The 15757-nt window shown below is 37.9% G+C and overlaps 2 protein-coding genes across 2 annotated transcripts in view; one reads left to right on the plus strand and one right to left on the minus strand.

The window, feature by feature from the left end:
- The window catches only part of zbtb47b (zinc finger and BTB domain containing 47b), a 36846-nt gene extending 26408 nt beyond the window's left edge, over nt 1-10438 (plus strand). The window contains exon 6 of the mRNA XM_008396217.3: nt 346-10438. Coding sequence (XP_008394439.2) covers nt 346-785 — 440 coding nt within the window. The 3' untranslated portion in view covers nt 786-10438. The remainder of the gene's footprint in view (nt 1-345) is intronic.
- A 136-nt stretch (nt 10439-10574) lies between these two features.
- Nucleotides 10575-14856, minus strand: klhl40b (kelch-like family member 40b). Its single transcript, XM_008396215.3, has 6 exons — nt 13461-14856; nt 12623-12783; nt 12432-12539; nt 12151-12336; nt 11178-11327; nt 10575-10999 (listed from the first exon to the last, which is right to left on the minus strand). The coding sequence occupies exons 1-6, from the start codon at nt 14580-14582 to the stop codon at nt 10888-10890; spliced, it is 1839 nt and encodes a 612-aa protein (XP_008394437.1). The 5' UTR covers nt 14583-14856; the 3' UTR covers nt 10575-10887.
- Between the last annotated feature and the right edge of the window lie 901 nt (nt 14857-15757).

The raw sequence follows: 15757 nt of genomic DNA on the forward strand, positions 1-15757 counted from the left end.
TTGATAATAAAAGACAAGCTGTAACCAAAGGTCTTTAGAACGCTCAGTGAACGGCTTGGAGGAGCAGCTTGCTGAGTCTTCTCCTTTTGCAAAAGCTTGGTCATGAAATTTATATACGTTGTCTGTGGTTCTTTTAATGAAGGTTCGAAAGGAAAAACACCTATCACCTTTGCCACACTTTTAAAGTTTTTATTGTATGTGGAGCTATTTCATAGTTTGGGGAAGAATTACGTGTATACTCTTGTCAACAATAGTCAGTTTTTCTCACATTTTATGTATGAAATGACACAATATATCGAAACACGCTTGACAGTAAATACTGATCTGGTGTCTTTTATCCTTCAGGAGAGAAGCCGTACATCTGTGAGATCTGTGGGAAGAGCTTCACGAGTCGGCCCAACATGAAGCGCCACCGCCGCACCCACACCGGAGAGAAGCCGTACCCCTGCGAGGTGTGCGGTCAGCGCTTCCGCTTCTCCAACATGCTCAAGGCCCACAGGGAGAAGTGCTTTCACGTCACCAACCCCATGGTGGTCCCAAACTGCGGCGACCCCCTCGGCCTTGACCTGCCCCTCGTCTCTCCTGCCGCGAACTCTTCCGGTCCGGCGCAGCTGGGAACGCCGGCCTCCGCCGCCACGCCCTCCGCCGCCTCCAGCCCACAGCTCCTCCACAGCACCCAGCTGTCTCTCTCCCTGCTGCACCCCATGGGGGGGCTGGCTGCTGCCTCACATTTACCCCCACCGCCTCCCTTGTTCTCTGCTGGTAGGATGAACTCCAACAACTAACAAAATTTCTGTAGCATTTAAAGCACTTTGTTTGGCTTCTCCTTGTTTAAGAGCAGACTCGCAGCGGGAGATTGACATTTACACGGAAGACAAAACTGAAAATATATACAAAAAAAAAAGGCTAAACGTAGACCTTGTAACAGACTCTTTCATCTGCATAAATAAGAAATAGCTATTTTTTACTCAGCTGAATACAGTATATATCCTCAAAGTCCTCTCCGACTTCTCCCATAACTTTTACACCACACTTATAAATCCAGAGTTTTGCACAACAAATAGATTGTAACATCCTTTACCAAATAACTGTTACACATGCTGATAAAGGATGAGAGTAAAATATGTTTTGTTCTCTGCCAGGATGTAGCGACCAGTTCCAGTCTGACCCAGCAATAACCAAACGCTCATTTTGACTTTGAACATGTACCTGTTTGTGACGTCACCAATAACCAAACCCTGTAGCTCCCTTGCTATGGATAAGTAATGTAATATAGCGTTTATAATCGATCCTGCACCTTACATTTGCCTCCTGTGACATTTAATATGTACTCCTGTTTCTTTTTTTTTTTTTTTTCCGGTTGTGGTTGGGTGATTCATGGCTTCAGTTTCAAAAGACATTAGAGAGGCTACAATGTGTGTAGTGGAGTGAGTGTGTTTTTTTTTTGTTTGTTTTTTTTTGTCTGTGCTGGTGTCTTAGAGTGATCTGTGAAGCAGAGACTGGAACTGAGAGTCTTCAAAACAACAAATTCACACTTGAGCTTCCACAAAGTCAGCAGAAGAAGATATTCGCGACTCTTATGTTTGGCTTCCATTAACCATCCCAACTCTCTTACAGGTCTGACTATTTATGTACCACTGTCTTGCAAAACCATTCACTCCTCTTGAACCTTTTTTTTTTTTCTTTTACACATTTTGTGTTGCAACCACAAATTTTAATATATGTTTTTCGCTTATTTGATACTTCCAACACAGAGTAGCGCGCAAGTCTGACGTAGAAGGAAAATGATGCATGGATTTTCTCGGTTTTCTTACTTTTACAAAAAGTGTGTTTCCTTACTGAAAGCCTTGTTCAACCGCCTTTCACTGTGGTTTCCGCTGAAAGTCTTCTGGAGTTTGTCTTCATCAGCTTTTCACCTCTAGAGATGGTAATTTTGTTCATTTTTCTTTGCAAAAAAGCTCAAATTCAGTTGGATTGGGAGGAGAGTGTCTGTTAACTTTACATGGCTTCCTCTTTTCACTCTTCAATGAGACCGTATTTTTTGAGTGCAAGACTATTAGTTCTGAGGTCGACAGAATCTGCCACCTGAGTTGTGGCTCTCTGCAGCTCCTCCAGAGCCTTCACTCTTGGCTGCTTCTCTGATTAATGCTCTCATCGCCTGGTCTGTCAGATTAGTTGGATGGTCGTGTCTCAGTAGATTTGTAGATGGTGGTTGTGAAAGCAATTGGTTGCACTGGATTTTATTTAGAGGCATCAGAGTGAAAGGACCCACATAGAAAAACATGCCACACTTTTCAAATTTTTGCTTGTAAAAAAAAAGAAGAAAAAAATCTGTTTTTGGTCTATCTCTATAAATCAGCACTAAAATATGATGCAGTTTGCTGCCATGTTGTGACGATTCATGATAAAGTTCAATACAAGGCACGGTGTATATATAGCCAGAGGTGTGAGACAATGGGGCATTTTTCTGTGACTGCTAATATACTAGGTCCAAAACCTCATGTACTCAAACAGTATAGCTGTACTTGTATATCAAATTCTAATGTTATTGGTAAAGTTGAATACTGTTCTTTCAGAAAGGAAATTCAGAGAAGTTTGCTCGCAAAACTAAATGTGTGCATTTAATCTGTAGAGGATTTAACTCGTATTGTAAATGATCAAATCCAAGAAACAACAACCCAAAGCTTAAGTCTTACTAAATGACAATAGCTGTATATATTCTGTTAAACAATCATTTGTAGCTGCAAATAAAAGTTATTGACTTGCAGTACAATACATTATTAATAAAGTAAAGGAATAGTTTTAAAGTATATAGAGAGGGTTTTTTGCTTCTTACTCAGTTTAAATTAGAAAGTTGTCGCCACTCAAAGAAATATTGATAATTTTTCATTCTTGATGTTAACTGGTACATCATTTCTAATTAAGCTCTTGTATTCATTTCCTACTACGGTATTTATATATGTTGGTGAATGCCGAATAATCTCCAGTTCTATTCAGTGCCTACATCTGGAAGTTTCTCTGAGGCAAGAGAGTAAATTTCTCCTGCACTATGCTAGTTTGTTAGCTTCCCCGTGTTAAACATGCTAACATTTCTCATCTATGTGATATATTGAAGGAGTCCTCTAAAAATTTAAATATGGCCCGACCTTTTTCACAGTGTAGGAAAAACTCTAGTTCAGCCTCTTGCTTTCAAGATTTATTTTTGCAGTAAAGTTTTGGAAAAGCTCTTCCGATTTCTGCAAAGGTTCATTTCTGCAGTTTTTGAACCCAGATTTTCCATTCCAAAAACAAATTTGTTCGTAAACTGAATTATGGACGGAACAGCAATTACATTACTTTAGTTGTTGACGAATAATTGTTTCCTATCTTGGAATATATTTTGGGGTTTCATAAAATGTGTTTATGTGGGTCTAAATATGAGGAAATGAAAGGCTTGGGGTGGAACATCAAGTTTTGTCATGTCTGTGAAGTTTGTGCGCTGTTGACGCGCTCTTGTTCTGAACAATGCATGTGTATTAGGATCAAAGGTGTGGATTTCACTGTTCTGCTGCGTCAGGATGGAGTATGTTACTTTTGCTGTGTCGTCACCCTGTCAGGGTTTTTTTTTTTTGTTATTATTTTTGTCTTAACCCCCTGAAGAATCAGTTGTCCAGCTTGGGATGAGCTGAAAGCTCTAAACATAGCCTGAGGGTTTTCCAAGTTATTAAATATATGTATAAATAGGATTAAGTAGTAAAATTCTATTCTGTTGAAGCCACTTTAATCATTCGGTATGCTAAAGTGATTGAATCTTCTGAGATTGTATAGAATGTGAGAATAACAAAGCATGAGATCAAGAGGCGTTAATGTCCGACAGTTGCTGCATAATTGTGTATGTGCAGCAATTTTGATTATGTGCAATATTAACATGTGGACTTTCAGAGTTGTGACACTAAAGCCCAAAAATGTTTCAACAGGTCCCAAAAAATTCATCGCAGCTTGGATCAGAGATCAAATCATGCATGCGTATCAGATGCTTAGACTAACAAAACCAGAGTGGTTTTTCTTTCTTTTTTTTTTTTTACATCTACAATACCAGCTCCTCCTACGTCGATAAAATGCAAGCCTATCTGAAGTTACATAAAGGTGAAGCTATATGGAGCTTAGCCAATTTTCACCTTTGCGTTAACATTGATGTGAGCTTTCCATTTGCTTCAGTTAGCAGGTTTGAGTGGCATTGAGCAAATCATAAGACTGAAAGCTTTAAGTGGAAAAAGAATTGACCCCATAAAATTTCAGTGTCATAATTGGCAAGCGTCTGAGTTCAGTTAATGCACTCCTACTCACTTTGTCTATATGCTGTAGAGCTGTAGTCTTAGTGTTGCTTTCCCCTGTATATATTGTGCAGATATGGATGTACATGGTTTTTCTTTTTTTTTTTATGTTTACACAGGGAGAGCTGAATGTTTTCAGGTTGGTACGGCGGAAAGACAATTTTAAAAAATGTTTTCTGCCTGTTGTTGTTTTTGTTTTTGTTTTTTTTAATTCAGAAACAAAACTGAGTCCTTTTGGTAAAATATCACATCAGCCCAAGATTTGTGTCTTTCATAAGCCAACATGAGGAAATAATAATAACATATTTGGACATTATTTAAATAATGGTACTTTTTTAAAAAAAAAATCTTCCTACATACTCATCCATTTTTTTATTTTTTTTATTTTTGCATTTTGATTTGTTTATTTCGTACTAGTCCAAGACTGCTTAGAGCTTCTATATTGTAATTTAACTAATTTAACTCAATTATATTCTGGCTGTAATAAAATCCAGTTCAACCTTAGTGGACAATTAGCTTGAATTTTGCAAAAAGAAAAAGCAAAACATCTATCAGTTTAAAAGTTGAAATGAACTTTTCTGTCTTTGAAGAAAATTAGCTAAAACAATTGTTTTCTTTTTCTTCTTAAAACTAAATGTGTCTCTTAAAATGTCTATATTCATGTCGACTACCAAGCATTCAGTAGGAAAATAAATTTTATAAGCTTTAGAGTTATACATCTTAATACGTACAGTGTCTTGTAAAAGTACCCATAGTATATGGGCCTATATTTTATTTTGTCATGTTACAACCACAAACTTTTTGTATTTAAATAGGATTTTACTTTGGTAATAGGTCGACATGCAAGCCAAAAAGTTCAAATTCAGTTACAACTGACTCGAGCAGCTTCCTTCATGCTCACTGCCTTCATGGCATGTGACAAGTTGCAAACTGAGCTGTTTATGGCTTTCTTTCAGCAATGTTTTTTTTTTTTTCTTATCAAACTGACGAAGTGCATGACCTGTACTGTCAATAGATTCCTCAAGCTGAGATGTCGATCTCTGCAGCTTCACCATGGTTACCATGGGTGTCTTCTCTGATTAATACTTTAATCACAGAAAAGCTTTATCTATATTAAAGGTAAAACTGGTTGAACTGGATTTTATCTAGAGGTTTCAGAACAAAGGGGTCAGATTGCAAATACACACACCGCACCGTGACATGAAATCAAAAATAAAGGTATTGAGGTTTTTGGTTGTAACATGACAAAATGTGAAAAAATATTTGGAGTTTATACAAATGCGGAGCGGCATTTTGTGGCCACTGACTGTCAAGTACTGCTTCTCTGTTGTTGCTGTTTATTACATCACAATCTGTCTGCAGACTTTACTAAGATCTTCTGAAAGCTGAGAACATTCTCTCATTTCTGCTATAGATGCGCAATCTATCGCAAGAGTCGTCACTGACGTACTGTGTGTGTGTTTGCCTTACAAATGGTGGGATTTCCACTTTTTTTTTTTTGTGTTAAGCATAGTAACTATACCTGACGGATACATTGTACTGAACACTACTGATTTATGCACTTTGAATTCCTTTGCCACACTTTGCCAACAAAGGGGGCATGTATGTAGACACAGGGTGAAAACAAGTTGCAGAAATTTGTAAAGATGGAAATAAATACATCCTTTGCATTTTTTTAAGTGTAGATAATTTTGATTTCTAAATGCACAAAGGATAAATTGACACGAATGAGTATTAAAGCCTCAAAAGTCACAGAAAATTGTATGTCACATGTTGGAGTGTTTCAGACGAGTTTAAGTCTAGTTTTTTTGTGATGTTGCCATCCAAGCAAGGTAAAAAGTAAGAAGAGTTCAGTTCAGTTAAGATGGTTGGTTAGTTTATTTTTTATTATCAATGGAAAATAACCTGATGCAATTTACCTTAAGATTTTTTTTTTTAAAAGCCTAAACATGAGTTTATTTTTATGTAAGTTGCCTAATTGAGTAATGGGAATTATATTAATTCTAACAGCACTTTATTATTTTCTTCTTCAGCTCCATAGAGTTTTAAAGCTGACATAGTAGCACTTATTCCACATTAAACAGCCGATACAGTGCATGTGCACACATGCATGTCTTTATACCAAAAGATTATAGGAAATAAGAAAAAAATCTTCTTGAATTAAATGTGTCCTTGGCAGGTTCCTCAGACACAGAATTTTAACAAAACTGGTTTTGAAGTACATCCCTGCAATACTTACTTGGAATGGGATCAAGAAATGAGATTGGAGTCATTAAAAACCTCTTGAAATAATATAAATCCATCAAACTGCATTCTATCTTTCATGTTGGAAGTGAATGACATAATGTGACAGCAGTTTTATGGCCTCGTTGGAAAATGTGTTGGGGAAAACTGTGGAGAAAGGCTAAAATGTATTTTTTTTATTATTATTTTAATCTCATCCAGGACAGAGTGAGCAAATCATATTGCTGTAGACGACAACATTTGTTGGTTATTTTTATTTCTTAATTTAAGAAGCTACTCTTCCCTAAATGTCATTGTGACATTTAGGGAAGAGTATCTGTTAAAAATTGAAGTAATCATTTAAGCAATTCTACCTGTTCCTTATTCTCTACTTGTAACTTATGCAGAATATATCCAAAGTATGAAGGAAAACGAAAATGTTTCATATTTTAGATTAAAAAAAAAAAAATTAAGTTATCACCTTTCGCTTTGATGACTTTTTTTCCACAGTGCAATTTCTCAATTCATTAGGTTTTTCTCCTGAACTGGTTTTAATCCAATTACATCAGAAATCACTCAACTAAGTAAAGCGAAAGTATTGTCCATCGTTACTTGAAGATGTGAACGGCAGAAAACCCGAAAAATTTCAAGTATTGTTGCAAAGACCATCAAACGCTGATAAAACTTGTTCTCAAAAGGAATCCCTGTGAGGAATGGAAGACCAATAGTTGCCTTTATCCAAGGGTTGATTTCTATATGCATGGTTCACACTGTAAACCATTGTGGTGGAGGAGATACTATGATGGTTGGGGGTGGCTTTACTGATGAGATTGCTGGTAATTTATTTAAAATCCAAAAGCACACGTAGCCAGATTTATTAGAATCCTATTCTGTCCCATCTGGTTTCTGTTGAGTTGGACCATTGCTAGTTTTTCAAAGAAAAGAAGAAAGACCCAAAGACACCTCCAGCCAATATAAGGGCTATTCTGGGTTCCCAGTCTGAAGTACAGAATTGGATTCCAATATTTGGCAACAGCAAATATGGCTGCTAAAGACTGAGAAATCTGAAAAGTTGAGTCTGGAAAAGTCTGAAATTGTCTCATAGAGCCTCACCCACAAACAGAGGGATTGAGTCTAGGGACTTTGATAATAAGTTACTAACAAATGAATATATATTAAAATCAAAGCTGAAAGCCAATAAGATCTCAGCACCTTCAGAAACATCCCCAAAACTGTTGGAAAATCATCCCAGGTACCTCAGGAAGCTGATTAAGAAAACACCAAACGTGTGCAAACTGGTCATCAAAATCTAAAATAGAAAACACTTTTTTTATTATACAGTTTTTCCTTCATAATTTGGATGTTTTCTGTATTAATCCACAATGTAAAAAAAAAAAAGTGAGGAAGAACTCTGAAATTTGAAGATTTTGCTGGCTTGTATATTACCTATAGAGATCTACTATTCTGCTGGTTTTAGATTCAACCTTTGTCCAACACACATGAATCAAATGAATGGCTCATTACCAGGTCATTGCCAAACCTGATGACATGCTTAAGAGGTAATTTACGAATTTGATGTAGGTGTTTGAGCAGGGTTGCATCTAAAAAATACACGATGGTCGATCTCAAGGACTAGGGCTGGAGACCCCGTCCCCAGAGCCATCAAATATGGAAAAGAAATCAAAGAAATACTTCTTGCTCTTTTACTGTTTGTTCTTTTTAGTGGTTCAACATTAGCTCAACACAACCTGCGACATAAATGCATCATCGAACTTGGTGTTGTTGCAGTTTACTTTTGACATTTCTCTCACAAGAGCATTAAAAGTAAACACAAATGCCAAAAATGTTTAGGAAATTATGCAACTGTTGCATCCTTCGTTAGAATTGAGGGCTTTTGCTTCCATTTATTTTGGGGTGAAAGCTGGGATGAAGAGAAAAGGAGGCACATTGTAAATGTGTTTTTGGAGGGAGTTTGTCTTGTTTTGTGTTAAAACTACCCATGAAATGTTGTTTTTTTATGTGCTTTGGATTTTGCAGCTCTGGGTCATTTTCCCCTTTCACTGATTTGTTCCTCCATTTTGTATGGTTTCCTGTTTTCTGCCTGTAAACAAATTTCTGCCTGTAAACATTACCTTGACCAACCCGAGTTGGTCAAGGTAATGCCAATAAATAAAGACCAAAATAATTATAATTGACCTATTAATGATGGATATTTTTCCTAGTAAAGTCATAAAATAGCTTCTTCTTACATAAGACCGTAGGAAGAATTTAGAAAATGTTACCAGATTTAATACGGGAACAAAATATCACAATATCAAAATATCATATAAATGCACATGGTTGGTATGAAACATCTCATGGCAGCGATATCATGTTACCCAGAAAAATGGGAATGAACAATCAAAACTACTAAACAAAGATGGGGGGAAATGACCAGTGCCTGGGTCAGCTGCTAAAAAAATGTGTCCAAAAACTATTTGATTTTGTGGCCTTGCTTAGAAAAGGGCCGCATCTAAAGTCAATACGAAAACTCTTGTTGGATGTTGAAGAAAAAGTATTGTATGAAAGAATTTAGTGGTTTATTGTGGTCTGTTTGCTCGTCTTTTTTTCTGTGTTTATGCACATTTTTTATTTTTTTTTTAAATGACTGTTTCCTCTATATTTGTTCAAATATTTGGAGCCTCAAAACTGACTAAACCAAGTTGGCTATTGAATTAAGAAAGATATTACACAAACGTAATAATTTGTATGTTTGCTGTTTGTCTGCCTTAACCTATCATATTTATAGTTCTCATATACTATTCATAATATAGAAATTAGTCTTGTATTATAATTAAAATTATACTATTCAATTATAGCAGAAGATTGACTTCTGTTATAATAAAGAATATTTAGAATTAAATTAGTGAAGAGGCAAAATTATGCATATTAAAATTACTTTAATACTACATGTAGATTAAAAAGGAAAAAATATGCTAATTTGATTTGACATCATTTAGAATCACAATCAAAATTTACTAATAATACATATAATTTCTGTTGTAATTTCCCAATGATTGGTAGAAACAAAACTAAAATGAGGTAAATGGCGAAATAATAAAAACAAAGCCTTAGTTTTAATGTGATTGTGCACTTAAATCTAGCTAAACACCCCTGAAAGTCAGCAGTGGTAAATGCTAATTTTGTTCATTAGCGTCTTAGCTGAAATGTTGACAGCAGTGCTAATGTTAGCGCTGCAGCAGTTCAGAAGGATACAGCTGGACAGTACTTGTAATATTTTAATAGCTTTTTATACTTATGTTTTGTCATTAATCTGCTAGGATGAGACACTTCCCTACTTTCTAATAGGCCTGATCAACCTCAAAATACATAGCAGCATGATTTTGGGGATCATGTTCAAAAAGAGAGAAGAGATTTAGTTTTGTCAGCTTTGGAGCTCCTTTGACAACTACATTTTTTTTTTTTTTTACATGAGAACCTTTGATTAGCTGCTTTAAGATTGTATATCTCATCCAAACCCCTCATTGCCCCTCAGCCAATACCACCATATTTAAATCTATATATACCTTCAAGTGTATTTCCAGTACTTATTGCTACCACAGCATTGAGAAATCATGAAATGTATTATTAATTGGTGATTCTCTGCTCTATAATGTTAACAGTACAATATGTATTGGGTGATTCTGGTATTCACAACCCATGTGTAGACAGTAGTCGTCCCATTCAGCTATAATAACACAAAAACAGTACAAGGACATTAGAGTCTAGAGGTGCTAAAGACGGTAGGCTGTTTTTTTTTTTTTTTGTTCCTTTTATTGTAATATTGACAAGTGTTAACTGTCTGTAACACAGTAGAGCATTATGAAATCATTTCAATATTAAACAATATAGATATTATTGAATATCTGCATGTCTTGCGTTTGTTTTTATGCATACTTGTCTGTGTATTGTGTTTTATTGCTTGTTGAAAGAAGCAGGAATTTTGACTTTGCTGCCCTCTGTTGGGCAGTAAACATATGTGTCAAGGAAGGCTTTAGCCTGGTTGTATCATTTTTATTCAGTTCAGTGAAACAATGTAGATTCTGCTGATATAAATGTCATTTAACTGTCCATTACTTGCAGAAACGCATACGAAAATTTCATTGCAGGAAAAAAAAAAACAATCATTATTATACCACAGTGCTGATTAGAAAAGCCCCAACTCTGTGTGAAAAAATCAAATGAACACGTTACTACCAATCTTTCATTAAATCCTAATGTCTTTGAAAATGAGTGTGCCCCGGAAAAGTGTAAAAACGGTGCAATTATTTCCAAGTCAATTTCCATTGGGATTCAGGAACTGTGGAGAGCTTCACATCTTGGTGAGACGCAGGGTGTTCAAGCGGACCCCCAGCACTGTGGCCCCAGAGGCATACTGAATTTCTCTGAGAATCCCGTTCCACTTCCTCTCCGTCTCATTGTACCTGCGAAGGATTAATAGAAGAGTCGAGTTGGCTTGAGTGACATCCTTAATTGCTAAACAGAGAACCATACTTCTGGTACTGAGCTCATCTCAGTTTCCAGATTTAATTTAAAGGCAGTTCTCAATTGTTTTTGCAGGACAGAAGAATTTAAAGAATTATACATTGAGAGAAGTTGCACCTCCAAATGTCATTCGTCTCTTTGGGAAGGATTTCATCACTGTCTTCTAAAGGCATCATGGCAAAACCTCCCACAGCGTAGAGAGAACCAGCCAAAGATACAAGACTTGGAGAGCTTCGCTCCTGAGGAAACGGCTCAAAATCTGACCACCTGCAATATCAAAATAGGAGGCATACATAAATAAACTCACAGTTAAAATGGCTGTTTAAGAAAGAAAAAAACAGCTGTGATGAAATTGTTTTAGGTCAAACTGATTTGGAAGCTTTATATAATTTTTCTCCTTTGTTTTTGGTGAAAATTGTTCAAATTGAATCATATATGCTGCATTTCATACAGACATACTTAAAGTGGTCCCCATTAAAACTGCTAAAAGTTTTTATACAAAATCTTTTACAACTAATTTCAATCCATTGATAAAAAATTTTTTTTGGTCTATATAAATGAGTGAATGTGTGAATGGATAAATGACAGTGTAAATCACTGTCCTCAGTCCTCAGACTGTACCCTTGTACAGCCGCTAGCTGTACAAGGGTAGTATCGTACACTTACCATTTACCATATGGATCCCTGCTAAACCAACATGCATGCATAAATATTAGTCATTTTGTTTATCTTCAAGCAAAATTTAATTCAGCATATTTTATAAACAGTTATTTTACATGTTTTAAAGAGAAATAGGGCTTTATTAGTCCGCTGAAAATGAACCAATGGCCTATTTTAAGCATCTGAAGTGCAACCTGAAGAAATAAATCAAAAATAAAAAAAAACAGGTTTCAAATAATGACTGGAGGAAGGAGTTCTCCAAACCAATCTGGCCGTCATGTAATTGATCCCTAAAGCTAATAATTGATTCTGCCACCCATGGCAGCACCAGCTGTCAACAATGTTTTATATTTTTATCATAAATTGTCTGCTTAAGGTTCTCCAGCAGTTTCTTAGTTGGCTTTTGGAGAACTCACGTTGCAGAACTCACGTGTTGGTAGCGACGTCGTACGCCTCCACTGTGTCGGTCAGGCCGTCGTCGGTCACTCCTCCCGCTACATATATTTTGTCTTGATGAAGAGTGGCTCCGAATAAGGAGCGTGCCGTCTTCATTGGGGCGAGCTCTTTCCATTCAAACCTCTTGACATCATATGAACACATCCTCTTCAGACAGCTCCTTTTTTAACATATGACAGCACAGTAACTTTTAGGGTTTCCTGTGTTACTTTGATATGGTGTGATTGTAACATGCCGACTGCAACGTATGCTCACTTGTTGTCTCCCTTCCCTCCTATGACATACACAACATCTTTGTGTGATACGGCTGAATGTCCATAAACCGGGTAAGGAATTGACTCAGACTCACCCCATTTGAACGATCTGTGAATAATCAATCACGGAAGCAAGTGAAAACGGGTTGTTTTGAAAGATCAGAGCAAGAAATTCTTTTCATTGCAACTTACTGCCTGTCATAGACCAAAACTGTATCCAGTGTGCCCTCGTTATCTTTCAGTTCCTTCCCTCCCAGAACGAAGATGGAGTTCTCACCTTCGGCCATCCCAAACAAGAACCTCGGAGTCGGGAGGGGAGGCATCCCGAGCCAGTCGGTACTAACAGGGTCATACTGCGGTCACAGAAATATTTACAAATATTTAGAGGTTTAGGTTTTTATTTAGGTAGAGGCTGATTGCTTTGCTTCTTGGTCACCTTGTACATTTCCTATTCCTTTTGATCATTTTGTACTCAACTTTCTCTACTCTTATGCAACTCTAGTAAATAACATCCACTATCTGGACCTCCATATTTCATGAGTCGTATTCCTCCAACAGACATCAGAAATAAAATAAAAATTGGATTTAATACATCATTCTTAGAAAATAAGAATTGTGCAAAGAACAGTGAACTAATGGTTAAATGGATAGGCGTGAAATAATTTGTTTACTGGTACAAAATGGAAATAGATAATTGGTAGATAAAAAGGAGGGATTTGACCATCAGCTGCTAAATATGTGAACTGTAAACAAGCTTGAAGAAAGTAGTAAAACTCTGATTGTTTTCCTAAAGAATAGAAATAACTTTAATAACCCTAACTAATCTCAGACTATGTCTTTTTATATTGTGTATGTTAATATCTGGTCTCAACTTTATGGTAAACCTTCATAATTTTACGGTGACATTTAACGGTAAGATTCAAAATGTTTTTTGCAATAGTAAAATAGTTTTTTTTTCCTCAAATAAATCAGATTACAGGTGTTACTGATTAAGTAACTTTATAATGTCTTTTTAGAACAGCTTTCATACCTGCAGGAAGTAGGAGCACAGAGGGTCCTCCTTGTTCTCTTCATCAACAAATAATCCTCCAATCACAAAGATCTGGTTCTCCTTGGTGACCAGGCTGACGTGGTTCTTGGGAACCTGCGTGGAAACCGACGCCATGAAGCAGTCGTTGCCTGACGGGTCGTACCCCACGGCGCCGGTGTCGTTCACCATCAGTATTAGGTCCTTGGCAAACATCCCAAATCGCAGGTTATCATTTAGAATAGCCGGTAGAAGATTTTCTTCGTCCTCTTTGTCTTCAGTTTCTCCATCTTTCGCTGCCCCTCCCTCTTCTGTTTTGCTCTTTTTAATCTCTGGCATTTTCCCCCCTCGAGCATCCTTGACCAGCTTCAGCTTCTGCTGAAGCTCTGGATTAGCAGAGATGAGATGGTGTTTCTCCACCTTTTCTTTCAGGTAATCGTCCGTGACGAGACGCAGACGAACACAGTCCAGCAAATCGGGGAGTTCCTTCTCTCTGCCCTCGGTGTCCCGGCACACCCATCGCATCAGAGCCTCGAAAACAACCTCCTCCGTCTCCACGTTCAAGTTGTCATTCGTCAAAATGGCTGCCACCTCGGTCGCGTTAAGCTGGAGGAAGTCTTCGTCTTTGGAGATGAGCTGGAAACGCTCGCAGGCATAGTTCCGGGCGGAGACGGCCAGCCTGGGGCAGTCCAGCATCAAACCGAGCCTGAAGATGGCCAGGCAATTGCTGAGGCTGAGGCGCTTTTGCAAGAAAGACACGCAAACAGTGAAAATGGAAGGGATCTGGTACATGTTGGCAACGGCAAAGATGTCCTGGACGTTCTGCTCTGTGACGTTGATCTTGGAGGTGTACAGGTACTTGAGGATCAGACCGATGACACCGGGCTCGACGTCCTCCAGCACGATTTCTCTCTTTTTGCTTTCATCCAGGTCAGACAAAAAGATGGACCGGAAGTATGAGCTGCAGGCGCACAGCACCAGCCGGTGACAAGGGAACTCCTTGTCTTTGATCTTCAGGACGCAGTCCACCAGCTTGTCGTTCTCCAGCAAATCATACAGGCCATCCTGGAGGAGAGTCTGCTGGTACAACCTGGGCTCATCCATGGGATTTATAGGCACAGCCATCTGAGAAGTCTTTAAGATGATACAGATAAAGTAGAATCGGATCCTTTTTATTGCAGAGAATTTGGCTTTCCAGTCCGGAGTGGCTTTACATGAACGGCGACCCTGCTCACCGGCTGAATCCTGGGACGGCCCGCTTTCTCAGCTGTCATGACCCTTCAACTGAGCTCCAACTGGAGGGTTATTTTTAGAGTGCTTGCTTGCTTTAGAGCTATGGGGGCTTTATTCTGGAACATTGCTGGAAATGCAATAACCCTGTCTCTGTCCGGCTTTCTTGCCTCCCACTCACCCGCTCCCCTGGATAATCCGCCCACTCTCAAACAGCTGAGGCATATCTCATTGGAAGAATTTCCAATATAGCAAACTGTGATACTTCGCGAGGCCTCTGTGACCAATTCAACCTAGCCATGTCGTCATCGAGGTTGAATGTTATCCCAACTATCTCAACTGTGGTTGAAATTTAAGGCTAGGTTTAATTTGCCAAGAACAACAATTTAAGGGGAGGAAAGGCACCTTCTAAAGCGGCGTCCAAATTCAGAACTCTTGACGCCTTCGGTCCATAACCGATCTCTTGACAAATTAAATGTTGTAAAACAAGTCCAGCAAACGAAATGTTCTGTATGTCAGACTTTAGTCGGGTCATCTTTAATGATGCTGAAATTGGACCTGAACAAGTGAAACGACCTCAGATTTTACACGGTCCCAACAGATTTGCACAAGCGGTACCAGTCATCCTGGATGCTCCAATTCATCTCAACGCTCTCTTCCCTAAAATTCTGGAGAGACTTTTAGTTATCCGGAAAGTTTTTTTTTTCCTGGGTTCACAGGAAGAGTCTACATCGTTTTAAGAAACTGCTCATGGCATCTGTTATCACCTCAAAAAATAATTCATACAATTAAGTGTTTATTGTAGAACCTTTTTAAAATCAAATGCTATTTTCTATATACTGCTAGCCAATTTTTGGTTTATGTTCTAGAACCCCTGTCCCAGTCTCAATCTTTAATAGTCTTTACCTATGTGTGTGTGTTTTATTTAGTCATTTCTATGGCCGTTGGTGGCGATGGGGGTATAGGAGTTCATCACATAACCACTGGGTGTTGCTGGTTTGAGGTCCCCGTTTTGTCCATCTCTGTGTCCGAGACACTTCACTCACTTTGCCTGCTGGTGGTGGTCACAG

The sequence above is a fragment of the Poecilia reticulata genome, chromosome 20 (assembly GCF_904066995.2).
Source record: "Poecilia reticulata chromosome 20, P_reticulata-male-v2, whole genome shotgun sequence".
Taxonomy (NCBI): Eukaryota; Metazoa; Chordata; class Actinopteri; order Cyprinodontiformes; family Poeciliidae; genus Poecilia; species Poecilia reticulata.